This window comes from Camarhynchus parvulus, chromosome 19 (assembly GCF_901933205.1).
Source record: "Camarhynchus parvulus chromosome 19, STF_HiC, whole genome shotgun sequence".
Classification (NCBI taxonomy): Eukaryota; Metazoa; Chordata; class Aves; order Passeriformes; family Thraupidae; genus Camarhynchus; species Camarhynchus parvulus.
The window spans coordinates 703,778-724,243 of record NC_044589.1 but is presented as its reverse complement, the minus strand read 5'-3'; the positions used below and the strand labels follow the sequence as shown (position 1 = coordinate 724,243).

General features: G+C 46.6%; 2 protein-coding genes across 3 annotated transcripts in view; one reads left to right on the top strand and one right to left on the bottom strand.

Annotated features, from left to right (window-relative positions):
• Positions 1-2,487: 2,487 nt before the first annotated feature.
• On the bottom strand, positions 2,488-14,082 carry EIF4H (eukaryotic translation initiation factor 4H). 2 transcript variants are annotated; one of them, XM_030962509.1, is made up of 7 exons: positions 13,937-14,082; positions 8,427-8,608; positions 7,432-7,496; positions 7,224-7,323; positions 6,500-6,565; positions 4,476-4,634; positions 2,488-4,355 (listed from the first exon to the last, which is right to left on the bottom strand). In XM_030962509.1, the coding sequence occupies exons 1-7, from the start codon at positions 13,993-13,995 to the stop codon at positions 4,219-4,221; spliced, it is 768 nt and encodes a 255-aa protein (XP_030818369.1). In that variant the 5' UTR covers positions 13,996-14,082; the 3' UTR covers positions 2,488-4,218. The 2 variants fall into 2 exon arrangements, with proteins under 2 accessions (XP_030818369.1, XP_030818370.1); XM_030962510.1 differs by lacking the exon at positions 6,500-6,565.
• Positions 14,083-15,971: 1,889 nt separating this feature from the next.
• The window catches only part of MYBBP1A (MYB binding protein 1a), a 54,662-nt gene continuing 50,167 nt past the window's right edge, over positions 15,972-20,466 (top strand). The window contains exons 1-8 of the mRNA XM_030962880.1: positions 15,972-16,160; positions 16,327-16,422; positions 17,242-17,325; positions 17,717-17,791; positions 18,213-18,320; positions 19,142-19,332; positions 19,622-19,789; positions 19,971-20,088. Of these exons, the coding sequence (XP_030818740.1) occupies positions 15,972-16,160; positions 16,327-16,422; positions 17,242-17,325; positions 17,717-17,791; positions 18,213-18,320; positions 19,142-19,332; positions 19,622-19,789; positions 19,971-20,088 (1,029 nt within the window). The remainder of the gene's footprint in view (positions 16,161-16,326; positions 16,423-17,241; positions 17,326-17,716; positions 17,792-18,212; positions 18,321-19,141; positions 19,333-19,621; positions 19,790-19,970; positions 20,089-20,466) is intronic.

The following is a 20,466-nucleotide window of genomic DNA, read 5'->3' as shown; positions in this document are numbered from 1 at the left end:
CACCAGACAGCTTCTGTGCACAGAGAGGGGATGGGGCTGGCACAGAAAACCTGTGACTGTGCCTTGGAGCCACCTGACACACAGAGCCTGTGCCCAAAACACACCCAGGGGAACAGGGGGTTTCCAGCAAAGTCACTCCAAGCAGATTTGTCCAAAGCAGGCAGCAGGACAAGGGCTGCTCTGCAAGCTGCAACATGCCAGCACTCTGGTTAAAGAGGTTGCACATATATTCCAAAATTTGCTGGCTTCAGTATTAAATCTTTCCTACAAAGAGGAAGGGTTGCAATGTTACAGGATTTGCTCTAAAATTCTCACAGTTTTATCATCTTTCCTGAAGACAAGTCAGCAGCCAGTACTACAGATAGCAAATGCTTCTACTAGACTATGTACTAAAGTCAGGATTGAAACTATAACAGTGTTCTGAAGTTAGAAGTATCAGTATCATCCAAAAGTGCCTGGGACAGCAAGCTTGGCCACAATCACCATCAGCCCTGGGACACCTGGAGAACTTCAGAAATTCAGTCAGCACTGGGGTTTCAGAGCAGACTGGTGAGCAAGTTGTTGCTGCTTTAGGAAGGCCGGAAAGCCACACTTGAGGGCATGAATTTAATGTGACTGTACCATCACCAGCCCATTATTGGAGTGTGTGAACACTCCTCCACCTCTTTCTTCAGCCACCAGAACAACCCTGACAGCCACAAGCACAAAGAGCCCCCTCAGAAGTTGCTCCAGGCTTGCACAGCCCAGTGAGTCAGCAACACACCCGCGCCAGCACTGGGTGCTGCCCTGAGGACTGGGATGAGCTCTCCCAAGGGCATTCCTGGACTCAGGAGTTCAGTGGGGGTTATTTTTTGCTGGTTAACAGCAGAGTTTTACAGCACATTAAATGCTACTGTCCACTGCAGCAGGGTCCAGCAGCTCCTCCACACTCCCACCTTCCCCACTTGCAACCAAACTGGAGTAACATGGCAAAGCACTTCCTACAGTAGCAAAGCAAACTTGGCTTCAGTTCCAAAACCTGCCTGGTGCCTTCCTGCCTTCAGTTTTGTTTATTTTTCTAAGTTTAAGCTGGAAGAAAGCACTGCACAGCTACCAGAAATAACTCAGTGAGAGCATGAATAGCCACAAAGTGAATGATCCATTTGCTCCACTGCTGGTACCTCCTCAGTCTGGGCTTTGCCATGCCAGGCTTGGCTTTAAGCAGCAGGTAAAGTTAAGCATCACAGGTTAAACCTCAACTGCTTTTCCTGGTAGGATGGGAAGAAAATAATCTTGCTTTCTCCTACAAAACTTAAATGCCACATCCATATATTTAATATAATTAACTGTTGACAAAAGCTGGTTTGATAAGCTTCTGTACAGGAAAGTGTTCATCCACTGAATTTTTGAAGGAGGGAAAGAAAAAGGACTGGAGGAGTCTGACCCTGAGCCACATAGAAAGCACAGTGTGGAATGCTCCAAAGAAACCAGGCAATACATGAATGTTTGCAAATGAAAAATTACTGAAAAAAAAAGAAAGATGACACAATGATTTTGGGATCAGGGTGCATTCACTAGTGGGGAACCCTTAACCAAAGCAGTATTAGCAAATACAGAAAAAGCCATCTAGAACTAAGATGACCCATTTGCCACCTCTCATTCATCAGGGTTCCTTTTCTCCATGCAGTGATGAAATCCCTGCTTCCAGCAGCACCAGCTTGACAGAGCAGCTGTGGGTAAGTGTGGCAAGAGCTGCAGGGGACCAACTTTCACCCAGCCCTGCTCTTCCACACTCCCCAGGGTGACAGGCAGGACAGCCAGGGGCTGCCACAGCCAGCTCCAGCTCCAGCTCAGGACTGGGACTCTGCTCAAGCTGTGCTAAGAGCAGCTCTAAGAGAGGATGGACTGAGTAGCTGGAAGCAGGAACACTTCCCATCCTTTCAGGCTATGGAAAGCAGTAAAACCAGCAGAGCTCATTTCCTCAATAAAAACACGGCTCTACCTCTTTCAGCTTCCCCTGCAGTGCATTAAAGCACAGCCACAGCCCCAGGACAGCAGCCTCCTTAGCCAGGATGCCTCCTGGGAAATGGGCAGCTGGAAAAGGCTGGAGGAAGTTGGCAGAACAGCAGCAGTTGATCCTTTACTGTCTCAGCACTCATGCTGGAAGGACACATCCTGCCTGGTGCTGGCCACAGGGCAGCAGCACCTGCCTGGAGAGCACAGCCTGAGCAGCTGCACGACCTGCAGGCTGCAGGAATTCCAAATGCACCTGGCAGCCTTAGCAATGCACTCAAGTGACACTGAAGTCACAGGACAAAGAAGTTGGGCTCATTTCCACCCATCATTAATTTTTACTTCACTGTTCCAGCACTCTTTAGATTCCTCCCCTTTATCTTTTCCTCTTCCCCCCCTTATTTTGTATCAAAATGGGACAAATTAACACAATATTTGAAAACTCGGGGGGGGAAAAACATGTCAGAGTAGACTCAAATAAAGACCAATGTTAAATATTACTTAATGTTTTCTTTTATTTAAAAGATCATTCACAAAATACCATATCCATAAATTTATTTTGTTATGAAGCAGAATGTGCTAAGTGTTTGGAATTCTTTTTTTTTCCTTTGTTTTTACATTTAAAAGTCAACTGTCTTGACTAGAAGTGAGTTTTTTTTATATGGGAATTTGTTCTTAAAATCTTTTCCACATTGAAGATGTAAATAGATCAATTATTGGTTTGGAATACAACCACACAAATGCATGTCTGTCTTAAATTAAGTATTAGTGTTAGACAAATGGTTCTTATCTCAGAAGCAGATTAAGTGAAAGGCAGAAAGAAGGAAAGAGTAGTTCTGTAAATTGCTGGGACTCTGACTTGCAATGGGAACCTTAGGGAAGAAATTCATCACTAGCAATGGTGCTGGTAGTGGGGCAGCCGTGCTTCCAACCTCCTCTTGTAAGTACTCTGGGGTGCTGGCTGGTTTATCTGAAGGCTCTCAGCACTGGCAACGGGGGCCCAAGCTTTTCCCATACACTGGACATGTCCAAACTTCAGTGTGGTAGAAGCAGGTTTTGGTTTTCAAAATTAATGATCTCTCCCTTTGCTTCAGCCTCCCCTCCCTCCTCCCACACAACACTGACAAGAAACATTTCAAGGGAAGAGAGGTGTAGTAACAAGAGATGCTTTTTACCCAAACTTCTACATGAGAATCTATAGCAGAAAGATTTCTAATCTGCCCATTTTCAAGGTATTCTGAAAGCTGAGGTCCTAAAACTGTACCCCACTGGGCAAAGAAATACAGGGGATAGTGACGATCAAATACTGCATGGCAAAGTATACACTCCTTCAACAAAAATAAAAAAGTCAATTTTATTTGTAGAAACTTCATTTAAAAATTTACCAAACATGTAAAACCCAAAAAAGTAAGCAGAAAGAGCCAGTGAGCAGTTGTGCTCAAACAGGCATGGCTTTGCAGCACTAACCTTGAGCTCAGAGTTGTAGTAGCATCATACCATTTGGAAGTCAAGAGCCAGCAGGAAGAGGCTGCTGGCAGAGGCTTTATCCATACTGATTCCACCAGCTCTTCACCAGGCTTGCCAGGTAAGGCATCCATTAAACTGATCCTTCCTGGCAACCCATGTGAAAGGGCAGCTGCCCCCCTTAGTTTCATAAGGGGCTCTGCTGTGAACAGTGACTATCACCAATTGCTGTAAATGGTATTTCACTACTTGGTTAGAACTGTAAATTTCTGTTCAACTCATCTGGACTCTTCAGTTTTCCTCTTCAGAGCCACAGCAATACAGAACGAGACATGCAAGTCAGAAGAGGAACACTGAGGAAGTAAAAGGAAACAATACAGGGAAATAACTAAGTCTAACCTGTGCTTCTAAAGTAAAACAAACCCAGAAAGGAAGAAGTGAAGCAGCACCTTTGTCCAGAGACCTCCACACTTGTGGAAGCAGCCACACTGCCTTATCTACTGGCAACTGTGCTGCTTGGAAGGAAACAGAAGAGGGAAACTCAGCACAAAGCAGGCACTAGATACAGCAAAGCCAAGAACGTACTAAAAACCACTTGTTAACAGCTGACATGCATTCACAAGCTCTGTGTTTTCGGTTTCAAAGAGGACAAATACCAGATGGCAGGAATGGTAAACTGCAGGGTTGACATTCCAGCAGAGCTAGTCACTCTGTACTGTCTTGCTTTTTCTCCCGCCTCCCCATTCCCTCTCAACCCCAAACTCAGTCGTGTTCTTTTACTACTTCCTCCCGGGGCTTGGCTCCTCCGAAGATGGCAGAGTTTGGATTGGCTACTTGATTGAGGGGAGTATCGACTGTTCGAGGTTTGAGCTGGAGCCGGGGTCGCTGTGCTCGTTCCTCTGAAAGGAAAAATATTCCACTTGTGAGATCTGCCAGGGAAGGGCAGGAGCTTTAACTGACAACAAAACCAGGAGTCTCCTTTGAGGAGGAAGAGCAAGGCACACACAGGAGGAGCTTACCTTCTGTTGGCTCTCTGAAGTCCATGGAAGAGCCACGAAGGGGAGGCCCATCTCTGAAACGACCAGTGCCACCGCTCCCCATGGAGGCACCTGGTGGCCGCCGGTCTCCAGGGCGGGTTCCTCTACCCCGACCTCCCAGGAAGTCATCATCTTTGAATCCTGAAGATGGAAAACAGTGAATTTAAAGAGCACCTTTTGCAATGTATTCAATCTAGATTTATCTGGATGACTGGAAAACCTCGCTAGTCACCGCTGTCAGTCCAAGGTGGTTCACTGAGAGCCTTTGTCTGCAGACAGATTGTTGCACAGAGCTCTAGCACCTTCTGGAGGAGCTGTTCGGGTTCCATTTGAAACCAAGTATACTATATCAACTTCAGAAAGTGCTTTATCCACTTAGAGGCTTATTGGAGTGTTGGACAGTGGATCAAGTGAGTTTAAAATATGAACCTTGGCTGCAACTTGAGTTTGTTAACATCATGAGTTGAGAGACAGCACTACAGAGTAGTACTCAGACAGTACTCAGAGTACTTCCATAGCCAGATCATCACACTGGCTACAACCTCAGCGTGAAATCCACAGGAGCAAATTGGAAAATAGCTGGGGAGTAGTGAAATACACTTATAAAACAGAGTAAAATCCCAGGGCTGCTTAGCTGTACTATAAACTGGCCAGGAATTTACTAAATTAATTAAAGAGCTGGGGAAAAAATAAAATATAATTTTAAAAATTCAGACTTTAAACTGACTGCATTTCTTCAGTTTATGTATTACAAAAAAGAAGTAAATCAAGAACTATCTGTCACTGACCAGAGTTCCAGTCTGTACCAGTGATTACCCTTGAGTATCTCTCCAAGCCCCCACTGCCTGGGAGTGGGAAGGGGATACTTCAGGCTATCAGCATACAGAATACACTCAGATTTTCAGAAGCTGCCTGGAAGAGAAAGTTGTTTGGTTCCCAAATGAGATTTTCCTTTCCACTTCAGTATTTGGTGGAGTTGCAGAGCTGTCCCTTACTTACTTCAGTGCCAAACAAGCCATCTTTAAAGATTTGATCTAGAGCAAGGCTGTAAAACCTGAGAAGAAAAGCTTTTGTAGCAGCTAAGATTGAAATGCTAAACTTTTGGCTCACAAATCACTCATCCAGCATTTAACAGGCTGAAATGCATCCACATTTGGAGAAGCTGCCAAGGAAGGTATGAAGCTGTGACACAGAATGCTTAGCTCCAAAGGCAGGTTAAGCACAGCACTGCAGCAAGCTCCTCTCTCCAGCACCATGCTCCAATCCATGCTGGGGACAAGGGCACACTTTGCTCCTCCTGCATCCTTCATTCCACTCACGCAGAGACCAGACATTGCAAAGTTGTACTTGCCAACATCTCTCCATCAGAAAATGGACCAAACCCATGAGTTCAGAGGACAAAAGCAATTGTGTAATGCCACTCTGCATTCTAATAGCTGGAACTGACTGGAAATTAAGAGCAAACCCAGTGGCTCTGTCACTACCTTCATTCAGCAAGCTCAGTCACTTGCTGCAGCTGCATCACCTAAACAGGTCTAAAAGTTCAGGAACATTTTGCATTTACAAGTGCTTTGGAACACTAATCTGACTTTGGAGAAGTCAGTTACTTCAGGGACACACATATAATGACATCACATCTCCTTGAGAAGATGAAAGCCTCTGGTCTGACAGAATATCAGCCTTCCTACATGATCTGTCTGTTTCTGCTACTATTCAGAAATTTACTTAGTTGTATGCTTGAGAAATGTTTCAAAGTCATCCATAGGCTACACCTGGACAAGAATTCTGTCATTTATGGCCGTTTCACAGAATTTTCTATTGAGACATTATTCTATTTGCTCTCAAGGCAACGGAAGATTTCCCATGAGGAATCTCATCACAGCTGCAGGATGTCCAAAACTGGTACATACAGTAGATTCAATCAAATCAGTAATGGTGACAAATGAAAATGAGAACATTTCAGTGCCTTTTAGGCTTCCTTTCTGTATAAGTGTTAATACTGATACCAGAATTGAAGTCATCTCTGGAATCCCATCCACCTCCTCTGGATTCTCTGGAACCTCCTCCCATTCCTAGGAAAAAAGCCACAATTGTGTTCAAGTCTGAAGCTGTGGGAAAGACTGAGCAAGGGAATACCAAACCAATGTTTCAGTCCTTCAATATTCAAAGTTATGCTGCTGGAAAATCCTTTTCTTTTGGTACAACCAAGTTCCATTGCACAGGAACAAACAGCCACCAAGAATGAGTGGCCAGAAAAGTTTGTTTAGTACACATTCAGTGGAAACATCTGGTGAGTCTGGTTCAACCAACCTTCAACTACAGGCAAGAATGTTTTTACACTGGAACAAGAGACATACTCCAAAAATTAGCACTTGTCTACATGTGCTTACTCACTTTTCATACATCATCATAAAATAGTAGCAGATCAGACTGTTGGGCTTATGATTGTCCTCTGCAAGACACAACACATTAGGAGGGGTATTGGTCTCACTTCCTGGGTTAGGAGTGACAACACATCCAGCCTTTGGACACAAAGCACAGCTAAATTTCAGACACCTCAGGAGCAGCAGCAGCAGCTGGTTAGAAACACATACATATTTACATACAAAATTTCACCTTTCAATATCATCTTCATGTTCACTTGCATGCCTTGTCTCAGCATTAGTCAGCACCAGAAGCCATAACTACAACCATCATATTTAAGAAGCTACTTAGAAAAATGGAAGTCACCTCTGTCATCAGGCCCGCCACCTTTTCTGAAGCCAAAGCCACCTTTATCCTGTTTCCTGCCTTCTGCTATGTCCACTCGGAGTGACCGGTCACCCAAAAGCTGTTAAATCAAGGGGAGAATCTGTTCAGGATGTATCAAAAGGGCTGCCAAAGAGTGAGAGACTTCTGCTTGTCTTTGATTTCACAAATTAATTGCAAGTGTACTTACTGCACCATCGTATGTAAGAGCTTCCTTGAGTGACTCCACCTCATCGAACTCTACGTAACAAAATCCTGGAAGAAACAAATCTCAAGTTAACAGCACTTTAAAAGGTCTTTGTAAGAAGCTACTCCTCCTGCATGCCTGCTAATAGCTTCCTTCTCTTTTAAACACGAGTTGTGATGTGCACATACAAGATGCACATGGCGCAGAAACCAATCATCGTCAACCATGAACACATTTAGCTGCACCTGTTAATGATGGGGCAAATCCTGAAAGAGACCTCTGGGCACTCTGTGAATGCCAAGAGCCTAATTCCCTTTTCCACAGAGTTCTCACTATAGATTAGATCTGATCTATGCCTTCAAACAGCTATTCAGCTGAATATTGACACTTCATTCCTTGAGTTTTCAAACAAGAAATTGAAATACTTATGTGGTCAGCAGTGTGATTTTGTGTCATCACATCATTTAGTGAATTTACTCCTTTTCAAAGACCCTCTGTTATCCAAAGTAAACCTTTTCCATCCCTGAAAGTAACTTACAAATATAGTCCATTTTCTCCAAACAATTCCCATAGCAGTTGAATTTGCATCCTCTAAAACAACTGCCTGAATGGGTTATCTACTTGCCTTTTTCTCCCTGTCTACTAAAAAAAGACAAGAGCTGGAGCAATGAGAATCTTCTGATGTAAAGGAATTACTCAATACTTAAGGTCATAGGATTTAAGTGGGTCAGCTCTGGTAGAATTCATACCAGACAAGGTTTGAGAAAGTTCTGTTATGTCAGGGCAAATATTGACTCCTCACTCAGGTTACTCTGTATCTGTGGATGATGAAACAGTGACTCTCATTCAAATGATACACTTACACATTAGCAGTGAATAAGAAAACCTGCGTAAGTCAACATAAAAACAGAAAACTGTGCTTTAGACTAAATTCCCTTTTAAAGTGACTTTTTTCCTACTAATTTTTCATCTACCTCCAAAGAGCTCTGAACACTCACCTTTAAATTTGTCTGTTTCCTTGTCTCTGACTAGTCGTACGCTCCTTATGCTGAGATCCTTGAAAATGGCATCTATGTCTCCTTGGACAGTGTTGAAGGGCAGATTTCCCACATAAGCTGTGAAAGGGGGTTCTGTTGGCAGCTCTTTATTTCTGCGGGAACCAAGGCCACCTCCACGAGACCTGTTGGGAAAAGCACAGTGCCTCTGGAGCTGCACAGCACAGCTGCTCTTCGGGGCAGCCCTGGCCCTGTCCAGCTGCTCTGTTTAGCTGCAAGTCCATTTTCCCACAGCTTTGCTCAGTTTTTCTCTCCTTCTGCCTGTAGCTGCCACCTGAACTGCTGCTCAACTCCTTTCCAGTATTACCTGATGCAGTACTGCAGTGGGAAGCTGAATACATTACCAGGTGAATTCATTAATGAAGTGATGAATGAACTTCTTAACCCACAATTCATTAGGGAAGGCAACCTAAGGTTACCTCTAATGTCCCCTGCTCAAAAACATTACCTCTAAAAAACGCCATTTTAGAATCAATTTTAAGAATAATTTATGGCAATGAAGAAATACTTTTATGGCACAGGATTGTCAGCTAATCTGGAAATTAAGCTGGATCCAATGCTTTTAACTAAAGAGTATATTACCAACACCCACTCCACAATCATCCAAATTATCTCAGCAACATTTAACTTAAGAGAAACACCTTCCCCTAAGTCTGAAGCTGTGGCCATAATTGTTGGATATCTGGACTGGAATGCTTTGAACTGAACACAAAATATGGTTGAACAAGAGGTTTTGAGGCAGAACAAATATCAGGTGCTCTCTGGATGCCCACTTCTTTTGTCTTGTGAATTAGAGGTAAACTGGGTGGTCCTTTCCTGTCTTGTCCCTCAGTACCAGTGAAACTCTTGGCACTGTGTGCTGAGGAACTAAACTGTACCAGCTAAATTCCTTACTCTCCTAATGTAACACATCTGCGTGAACTTCCTGCAGAGCCCAGTCTCCAAAAGCCAACTTGGAATTTCTGTACAGAGAGCAAGGTACATACAAGGCAACCTGAAGTCAAAGCTCCTAGACTTGTAAACTATAGGATGCCACTGGTTCCAACACCATTTGTGCCACATAAGCAACCCCTGACCTTTACCTGAAATATCTACTTACTACTCTTCCATCTTCCCTTTATCACCTTCCTTCTACAGGGCTTTGCTTGTGTCTGTTCCCTTTCCCTGAGGCTCCCCATGCATTTAAAACCACGATGGAACGCAAGTACCAAAGAAGGATTTGCCAATCTGACATGGACCAATAAAATAGCTGCAGAGTCCTTCCTAAAATCCAGAAGGTCAAATAATTCTATAATTTCCTTTTATTCTGGCTGGTTGCATGCAGTCAAAAAAATCCATTGGGGAAGCAAGGTACTGAACAGTATTTTCTTCACTCAAGAATAAATATTTTAGTACTAATGAATCAGATAATACATTAAGCTTGAATAAGATTCCTTAACTCTCTAGGTGAGCCTGTCATTTGTGCCTTATTTAGCAGCTCCATGCAAGAATCATTTGTCACCAACACTATCAACATGCTGCTAAATCTACTTGAACCACAATCTACATATCTTTAATTAGCGTCCACCCAGGTTTGCATTTTAGCATTTTTGACAATATTCCTCATCTGCCTTTGTCTCATTAACAAGTCAAAAACATACTGGAGAACTAAAGCTGTGATACTTTGGAATTACTTTAGTCAGAAGACTGAGTTTTAAGGAGGAACTCCAAGAAAGCTGAGTTGCTGCTCTAAATAATCCCAAAGTACATAGAATCAGTTCCATGCCTTTGTCCTCATTTATCATCTACAGCATTAGGAACAACTATTAACATGCCATACATTTAACTTGCATCCAAAAAAGAAAATCTTAATGTTTATGTCCTCCAGGAACACCAGAATTGAGTTCCAAAGGAGCATTCTCTCCTTGTACAGATTCTCAGGACATTCCCTGAGCTGCCAGTCACCCAAAAACCCAGCCTGGAGCTGAGTCCATGGCCAGACCAACAAGGTGATCAGGACAGCTGCAAAGAGCACTTTGCCAAGCTAGGAATGAGAAGGGGAGCAAGGACTGGAGCTACCACTTCCATCAGCTCCATCTGAGCCACTTCTAAAACCACACTCTCAATCCCCAAAAGGATTTTCTGTGCTACAGACAAACCTCCTTTCTACCATGGGCTGCATGTGTGGAAATCCATGCCCTGTTGTGCAACCCAGACTGATTTTAAAGCCAGAAAATCAAACAGTCTTCTCCAATTTGATATTAAGGCTTTGGTTATAAAATATATAACAATACCTTTGGTATTTCAGTTTCCATTTGAAGAACGGGAATGGTCAATAACTGACTTTCAAACCAAGTTTCTTATGGAACTCAGGTATAGCAACAGAAAAAGAAACTGTTTCTCTACTTCCCTACATTTTTTTCCAACACTGAAACAGTGAAATAAAAGGGCTGACTTCAGTAACCAAACAATGAGATTGGAAGAAGATTCTCTCATTTGCAACAAAGTAGGACAAAAGTAAAAAAATAATTGAAAACACATCTGAACTAGGCAAACCAGATTGCTGAATGAATATCTGCACTTCCCACTCTAAACTTCTGCTTAGACACAATTAGGTAATAATAATTATTATGTCATCTTACTGTGAGAATCTGAAAGACATGACTTGATTTCCTTGTCAGAAAACCAAAGCAGAACGCTGAAGAGGAAAGCTTCCTTCTAACAACAGCCCCATAATTAAACTTTGGTGGGCTGAGTTAATGACTTTGGCTATATTGGATAGAAAACAACTCAACTCCCATTTTGAAGCTACTCTTTTGCAAAGTTTAGTTAGGTCTCCAGAAAAGATCTGCCAGAAGTTCAAAATGAAGGCTATTTTGAAAGCCAGTATCTGAGTTAAAGAGTCTTTCCCTAGAGATCAAAGCTCAAGATTTGCCTTTTGCACAGCACAGAGACAATGGCCTGCCCTGGGTTCTGACATCTGAGCTCCTCAGGGCAGCACAAGGATTAGCAGGGTGACAGTGCCAACCCCCCAAGACCACAACACCAAATTCAAACCCAATTTATTCCAGTAACGCAGGACATGTCTGGAGTAAGTATCAGATGTCTTCAGCAAAATTCCTACCCAAGCCTAAAAATGAGGAGTAATCTTTGAATCCTAGATGGGTAAGACAGAGGATCCAAGCTGCCAGAAGCACAAGGACCAACTCCTCATTTTCACTGAACTGTGCAGCACTCCAGCAGGTGAATCTTAACCTTTAGTAGGGTGCCCAGCACTTCAAGCCACACCTAAATAAACAGCCTAGCGGTGAGTTAGGAATGGTAAACACTCCCCTTCTTTCAACTCTGAGAAGCTCTAGAGACTGTTTCAGTTTCAACTAGGCCTTGGTATACTTACCTACAAGTTTTCCTGTCAAATTCTGGGCTCCAAAATACTTTCTAAAAAGCTTCTAGTAAGCCTTTTGTCATTTATGTCAGCATGACATTCTTCACCAGGAATAAAGTGACTTTTTCAAGTGATTTCATAACATCTCCCTAATGTTATGATTCAGCTTTTAGTCAGTGAACATCTCAGGTGCAGCAAATCCCATCTCATCACACCAGTCATATCTTGATGCTGTTCCACCATTATTTTGATGATGATGATGAGAAAGAGGCAGATAACTTCCATATGTCAGAACCTGTTGGGCACTGATTTCCCATCTGTCACACTGAAATCCTGTGCTCACTTGCTATGTACACCAAAGGTTATGCAAAATGCAACTTCCACAAAAACTACTACACCTCAGCTGAGGTTGCACTGTTCCTACACTCCTAGAGTGCCTAAAATGAGCAGGAGCCACTTTAAATTAACATGGGATTCTTTAATCAGAACCTTCAAGAACAGTCATGTTTCCATTACACTTCATATATTAGAGAACTTCATACAATGTACACAGAGAGTAAACTGTGAGTTAGCTATTAGTGACTTAATAGTGACAAGAACAAATTAGATAGAGGTATACACTGGACTCTAATATTGGTAGTATCTGATGTTCAGAACTGCAGGTAAATTAGAATAAGCACATTTTCTTACCTGCAAAGACATCTACTAATTTACAGCATGCCTTTAGTTTACCAAGCAAGGATCCACATCCTCCCTGACAGCAAATTTAGGTTCTCTCACATGAACCTGAATAACATTTTACCTGGCATTTTATTACTTCACAGAATATGCCCACACTGACTAGACACAGTGTGCAGCAATATCTGAGTTTATACAGAGTCAAGTATCACTTTAGGCTGCTGGCAAGGCTATTTTGTTACAGAATTCAAAAAATAACAGAAATGCGAGTGGCTACATTATCTGTTTGTCTCTGAATTACACACAAAGCGTATCAGTGCATGAAAATGAGCTTGAAAAGCTTAAAGTATCAAAGACCTTCCAAAGACAAAAAAAACTTACTGCTGTTCTAACTCCAGCAGCTCCTCCCTGCTGCCTAGAGTCTGAAACGAAACCAAGTTATTTATCTGAGAGCAGAAAAGGACACGAATACACTTTTGATCAGGAAATACACCCTGGAAGATTAGATTATACAGTAACACACTTGGTAAGATTTGCTCACAAAGAAGTTTATTCCATAGATTTACGCCTACTGTTTTATTTCAGAGAAACTTGTAACAGCACCAGCCTCCAAAAAAATCAATTGTTTGATTGCACCTTCCTAGCTTGATTTAACACAAACTTCTAATTACGGGTTATTGTCTCTGTAGCTCCTCCCCTAAACACTCTTCAGCAAAGAAACGAGACAAGCCCGATTCCTCAGGATCAGGGATTTGCAGCCAGCACCCGGAGCCCCGGATAACGCAGAACCGCGGCTGCCGGCGCTACTCGCGCGGAGACACCACAAAGGCCTCCCATTTCCTCCCGCCGCAGGCACCACAACGCTGCCCGCTCCCGGGGGCGCCTCGTCCCGCCGGCACAGCGGCCTCGGGCCCTGCTCAGTCCTTCGGGGACGTTCCCTCCGCCCATCCCGGCCCCGCACAGCTCCTCACGGCCTTCCTTGGCTCTGGCCCAGCACCTCCCTAAATCCCCCCCTCCACTCGCCTCCGGGACGGCGGGAACAGCGACACCCCCTTCCTCCCGCCCCTTCCCGGCGCTCCCGAGCCGCCCGGGCCCGGATCCTGCGGCGCCGGCCGGAGCAGCGCGGCCACGGCCGGGACCCCCCAGGAGCGCAGCCCCAGCCCCGCCGCACAAAGCGAGGCAGCGGAAGGGCACCCCCAGCCCCGGGGGAGGCCGGGCGGGGGGCAGAACGAGCCCAAACAGTTCCCAGAGGCGGCGCCCCCGTCCCGCAACCCCCGCCCGCCATCCCCGCCGAGCGGGGCAGGCCGGGCCCCGCGACCGCGCCCCCCGTCTCGCGCGGCCGGGGCCGCTGCTCCCCGCTGCCGTCCCAGCTACGGGGGGAGCCCCGAGCGCCGCCCCCGGCCCCGCTCACCCGCGGCCGCCGCCGAAGCTGCTGTAGGCCCGGTCGTCGTAGGGATCGAAATCCGCCATCGCCGCCGCGGCCTCGTCCCCGTGCGAGCGTGACAGGACCGCGCCCGAGGACCCCGCAACGCTTATATACGGCGGCGCGCGGGCCGGGGCTGCCCCGCGCGGTGCCTGCCTCCAGCTCCCCGCCCCGCCGGGGTTGCCCGCGCTGCTGCCTGTCGGGAGGCGCACGGCGCGGCTCGCTCCCGTCGGCTCTGGGACGGGATCCGCCCGGGGGTGCGGTCGGTGTCCGCTCTGCGATCTGCGCCGGATTTACCGGCGGCTCCGCCAGGGAATCTGCTCCGAATCTGCCGGAGGATCTGCCTGGGATCCGCCCGTGGATGTGCCCGGTGTCTGTCGGGGATCGCCCCGGGGGTCTGCCCGGGCTGCGCTGCGGTGAGCGTTGGACGCTCCAGTGCTGATCCAGGGCCAGCCCGCGGCTCTCACTCCCCGAGCATCCCGCTGTCGCTGCGGGCTGGGATCACGGGCTCATGGAAATGGATCCTGCTCCAGGTGTCACAGTCATCCACAGTGATCAAGGGATGGATCCTGCCCCGGGGTCATTCCCTGCACTCCCGCGCGTGTCTGGCAACCACACGCAGTGTTCACAGAGCTGCTGGAGGATAGTGCTGGATTTTATTGCAAATTACCACAACGGGCTGTACCCGAGAGCTTCACAGTCTCCTTAAAAAGTACCATTTGTACCAGCTGGTTTGTCTCCTTTTCCCAGGCCATAATTTAATGTTTTCTAATAAAACCACACCACACAGATTCTCATACGGTAACCAACAATGCCCACACCTCGTGTCCGTGACCCTGCGCTGCCGATCCCGTCTGTCCCGGGCCAGCCCCGCGAGGACACGATCCAGCCTGGATCCTGGATCCTGGATCGCAGCCTCCCTCCTGGGACACGAACCGGGTGAGGGAAGCCCGAGAGCCCTCGGGGCAGGGCAGAGGAGCCCGGGAGCCCTCGGGGCAGGGCAGAGGAGGGAGGATGGAGTCCTGCGGAGGAGCAGGGCTGGGGGCCAGGGAGGGAACGTGGCACTGAGGGGAGGGAGACTGTTGTAAAATGTGGAATATATCAAGATTATCTTAAGTAGTAATGTTGTTTAATGTAAGATCTTTGCATGCTTTCAGCAAGAAAGGAGACCCAAGCCGTGGGGCAGGCAGCAGCCAGCATCAAGGACATGCTGGAAATAATGAGCATGAAGGATGTAGTAAATTCGGATTTTGGTGTACGTCTGTGTATACTTTGCTAACTTAGTAGAAGACTCAAGGTCCATGTATCCTATAGCTAAGTTCTATGTTCATCTATGTTCGTTATAATTCTAAAGACCCTGTGAAGACCCTTCCCCGCAGCATGTGGGGAACTTCTACAAGTTTGCTGAGGTTATGCAACTTGTAAATTACTAATCAATCCCGATATATGGACAGTACTTGAAAAGTAACTCTGAACTGAGTATAAACAATGGAGTGAAAAAGCCGGTGGGGTGTGCTGGATTTGTGGAATACCACCGACCACTGTGACTTGCGCAACTTTGAAATAATCCATCAATGCGTCCATCGAGTGTGTCACGACTGGCTTGCGGCACACCGGGAAAGCAATCCGAATTTGTGGGACGAGGGGTTGAGGGAGCGCGGTGGAAAGGGCGGCCATGAGGAGAGCGGAGTCTGAGGGGCCGGGAGCGCTGAGGCGAGCCGGGCTGAAGGGTCGGGGGGCGCCGAAAAGAGCGGGGCTGAATGGCCATGAGGCGCTGAGGGGAGCGGGGCTGAATGGCCATGAGGCGCTGAGGGAAGCGGGCTGAAGGGTCGGGAGAAGCTGAGGGGAGCGGGTATGAAGGGCCGGGAGGAGCTGAGGCACGGCCATGAGGGGAGCAGGACTGAGGTACCGGGGGGACCGAAGAGAGCAGCTCACACGGCGGCCGAGCCCGTCCCGCGGCGGCCGCGCTGCCCCGGAAGAGGCGGAGCGGGCGGGCGGCCCCACGTGCGGCAGCGGTGGCGGCATGGCGGGGATGGAGCAGGGGGAGCAGATGGAGCCGCGGGGCGGCGGCGCGGCGGTGACCGACCCCCGCGGGGTGCTGCGGCAGGGCCGCGCCTTCCTCGACTTCTTCTGGGACATCGCTAAGCCGGAGCAGGAGGTGCGGCTGGCGGCCACCGAGAGCCTCCTGCGTCACCTGCGGGAGGGCAAGAAGGTGAGGCGGGGGCTAGTGGGTGCGGGCGGGCAGTGGCTCCTCACACGGCTCATCCCTCCGCTCCCGCTTGGGCAGTGCGGACGGGACACGGGCCGGGCGCGGGGGTCTGGCGGCCGGGCCGCTCTCGGAGCAGCCCGGACACCGCCCAGCTCGGTGTCTCTTGCAGGATGATGAACTCAAGTACACCCTGAAGCGGCTGGTGGAGGGACTGGGAGCGACCCGCGAGGCCGCCCGCCCTGGCTTCAGCTTGGCCTTGGCGCAGGTCAGTGTTTCCCAGCGCGGGTCAGAACCGTCGGCAGCCTCTGTCCATGCTTGCGGTCTCTTTTGCTGTCTGTGCAAGGCTGGAGGACTCTCTTCTGTGCACATGAGAGGGAAGGCTCTCACAATAACCGTAGTGGATTTAAATGGTGCTAGTCTGCCTTAGAAACTTACGAAGTTATGAACTATACTAATATCACATTCATACTACAGAATTCAATCCTGCTTCAAGGGCTGTCCTTGATTTACAAATTTTGACCAAGTTTTCCATTATTCCGTGTTTAGTACTATTACTGCTTCTTAAAACTGTCTTGCTCTTGGTCTTGGTTGGTTGATGTGGGATATCTGCCCTTCCTCTAGACCAGGTTGCTCCAAGTCCCATCCAGCCTTGCCCGGAACATTTCCAGGGATGGGGCAGCCACAGCTTCTCTGGGTAACATGTGCCAGAGCCTCACTGCCCACCCAGGGAATGATTTCTTCCTAATACCTAACCTAAATTGGCCTTCTGTCAATGAGAAGTCATTCCTCCGTGTCCTGGCACTCTGGGACTCCAGAGTCCTGGTGCAGCTCTCTTGGAGCCTCTTTAGGCACTGGGAGAAGCTCTGAGCCCTCCCTGGAGCCTTCTCCAAGCTGCACAACCCCAGCTCTCCCAGCCTACTTCCTATTCTATACATCTTTACTGATCTGGTTGTCTTTATTCTGGCCTGATAAAACAGCACATCTGCTGCTGTGCTGAACAACTCTTCAGCTCTCTTTTATCTTAACCCAAGATAATGTCATGAAATGGAAGAACTGCAAACAGCTATTCCATCTTTCTCCTCAGGTTTTGCAGGCTTTTGAGGAAATTCCACTCTGCAGCATTTTGGAACAGATAAAAGAAAAACACAATCTGGAAAAAGTGAAAAAAGTAAGTGAGCTCATGGCAACATTTGCCAACTGCTGCTTTAATTGTTTCTATTCTTTAAAGTCTTGGTGTATAGTGTAGTTTTGGGGTTCATGTTAAAGCAAGTGACTAAAATGAAGCGACAAATATTTCTAGAAATTGGAAGTTGATGACATTGTAATCTAACCCTGTTTTAAGTGAGATTTGTCAGTGTGATGAAGAGGCACTTTAGGACAGTTCTTACACATGGTGTAGGGGGTTGCTTTTCAGTATGTTCTCTTCCCATGGTGGGGTGTTCAAGGCTGGATTTTCCTGCCATCTTGTTCCGCTGTTTGTGTAGCTGCCTGTGAGTTCTAAGCCTCTCAGGAAAGCAGATTTTTACCTATTTTCCTTTTTTTTTTTTTTTTCCTTTCAGAAACTTGTGAGAAATGCTGCTTTTGGGAACTTTTTTGGAGTGATGGCTCTGTTCCAGTCTGGGCGGCTTGTGAAGGTAACACTGCTGTCAGGTGTGTCAGTTCTGCTTGTGGGGCTTCTGATGTGGAAGAAGGATTGACAGGGAAAGGCTGGATCACTGAGTAACCGATGCAGTGGCACTTGAAGCATCAAGTTCAGTTCATTTCTGTTGTGCCATCCATGGACTCTTTGTGCCTTTTTAATGTCTGTTCCTGAGTAGAATGTAGGAACTGTGTTAAATAGTGCAGGAGGCTTCTACCTCTCCTGGAAGGAAGGGATCTGTTGTCATATCCAGCTGGAAAACACAATTTTGGAAAAAGCTGAGTGACCAATCAAGGAACAAAATTGTGTTTCTTATTACAAGTAGGCATAAACCTCTAAAGAGTGGATTATCACCTGAGCCTTTAGTTTAATTTCTGATATATGTCCTCTGGTTTTGGCTTATCTTTCCTTTGTAGGACCGGAAAGCTCTGCTGGAGAGCATCCAGCTTCTGCAGCAGCTGACAAATCACCAAACACACCTCAGAGATCTGCCACGCAAAACTCTCATTGACATCACCTCTGAGGTACAGGCACAGCGTGGGGCTTGGGGCTTGTGGGGCAGGGGGAAGAGAGAGTTTGGCTTTGGGGTCAGATTTTCCTGTAGTTTGTTCATAGCTGGCATTTATAGGGAATGTGGAAGAGTGTGAACTGTAGGAGCTGTCCCTATATTGCCTGTGGGCAGATGCTTGTGTTCTGGGAAGGGTGCTCTGGTTTAGCTTGGTTTGACTTAATCATGGACAATGTTTCCCATTTCACTTGCTTGGATTATGTGTTAGACCATGTGCTCCTTTGGAGAGATGTAGGCTGAAAACTCTGAACAGCAAACCACTTTTTTCATGCACCAAACTTGGGCCTAAGGTTGGACTTTGGGCTGTTGGGAATGAAATTATGTAGGGACAAGGAGTAAAGAGCTCTGAGTGTTTCGTAAAAGAAAAGAGTTTATTTCCTTTTTTAAAGTGGATATTATTTGTAGACATGAAGACTAGCAGTGTTAAATAAAAATAGAGAGTTTCCGTGTCCCTGGGTTGCCTGGCTGTACAGGAAAGCAGTCAGAGAGCAAGAGAACAATTGCAGCTGGAGTCAGTTGACCAGAATTGCTGTCTGATGACAGCATCCTGTCCTACTCCCCATGGTTCAGCACCTGGGACTGTCTGGCAGTCATGGACACATCCATTATTTATTTTTCATTGTATCACCATAAAGACTGTTTCTAGGGTTTCCAGAACAATGCAAGCTTTTAGTAAAATGTCCTCTAGTGCAGACACTTTAATGTGCTTACTTCACTGCAAGTTAGTAAAATGCCCTCAGATATTTCTTATATGCTGTCACCCTTGTTCCTGTCTAGGTACCTGAAACTGTGTTTGAGGAGGTTCTGTTTGACATCTTGCAAGGTGACCTCTCTTCAGCCTTCACATCTCCAGAGAACCTGCACCTTTTGCTTGTGGGTATGCAGAAATTCCCTGGTGTTCTGAAACCTAAAAAGCTGAAGAAGCTGTTTGGCTCATCTACTGTTGTAAATAAGGAAAATGTTTCCAGGTAGGTTCTTAAATAAGGAGGTGTAAATGAACATTATTTTCCTCTTGGCTAGCAGTGAGAGAAATGTGGCTGTGATTCTGATTCCTGCTTGTATTTGCCACTGCAGGTGCTGCGAGGGGTTAGGTGTTAATTGTTATGCAGGTTCCCAAGTTATAGTTGTGTCATTTCTCCCAGGGGCCACAGCCTGCAGTTCTTGGTAAATGTTCTGTGTCTTTCAGCAGGATGAATTTGTCCTTCAGCAATTCTCTTTCAGGTCAGATCTCTCACATTATTTTATTTCTTCTTCTAGACTTGTCGAGCTTCTGAAAAGTGCTGCCAAGTCTGAGAAGGAAGACAAGAAATTGCCCAGTGTAGTGTTTGATTTGCTACAAGTTGCACTGAAGGAAGGTGCCTTTGAACTGTTCTGGAATGAAGTTGTGGAGAATGGGCTATTGAAGGAGAAATCAGGACCTGTGAGGTTTGAACATACACTGTTTGTGGTTTCCCATGTTACCCTTCTGTTTCTTGACCCAGAAGTTTTGACTTCATCTCCCTGCACGCTCCTATACCCTGCCCCAGCACTTCCTCTCTGTCTTAGCCCTGTGTGTGGGTTTAGTGCTGTGCTTTAGCCTGAGGGAATGTTCTTTGTTCCCACTCAGTTACATGTGCTACCGATTGCTGGGCAGTGCTCTCCCGTTGCTGTCCCTGGAGCAGCTGCAGGTGGTTCTCAAAGGGAAGGTGATGTTGCACTATGGAGAACACGTGGTAGCAACTCAGGTAGGTCTTGGAACAAGCTAAAGGCCATGTCTTGAGCACGAGGAAGTCTCTGCCCCACTTCTAGTTTCAAATCATCTTGTATAAAAAAAGTTTATGTAATTTTAGACATTGAACTCTTACTAAAAGCAAGGTTATTGTATGACCACTGGTTGCAGTGGACTGAGTATAGCCTGTGTTTGGTTGTCATTGCCTATTTTAAGGGTGTGGAAACTGTTCAGCCCTGTCTCACCTGCTTTCATTGCTGCTGCCAGGAAAGCTCTAATGATGGGGGAGGCAGAGGAAGGGCAGCCCTCAGCAAATTGACAGTGTCATGTGTTGTCCTTTAACAGTCCCTTTGCTTCTGTGTGTCCAGAAGCTCCTTTTTGTTTATCATTGTGC

Excerpts from the sequence above, each read along its gene's own strand:
- EIF4H (XM_030962509.1), bottom strand. The coding sequence starts at position 13,995 with ATGGCGGATTTCGATCCCTACGACGACCGGGCCTACAGCAGCTTCGGC. Across the intron at positions 8,609-13,936 it reads AGCTTCGGCGGCGGCCGCGG|GTCTCGTGGAGGTGGCCTTG; the intron begins GTGAGCGGGGCC and ends TTTTCCCAACAG. Across the intron at positions 4,356-4,475 it reads CTTCAGAGAGCCAACAGAAG|AGGAACGAGCACAGCGACCC; the intron begins GTAAGCTCCTCC and ends TTTTCCTTTCAG.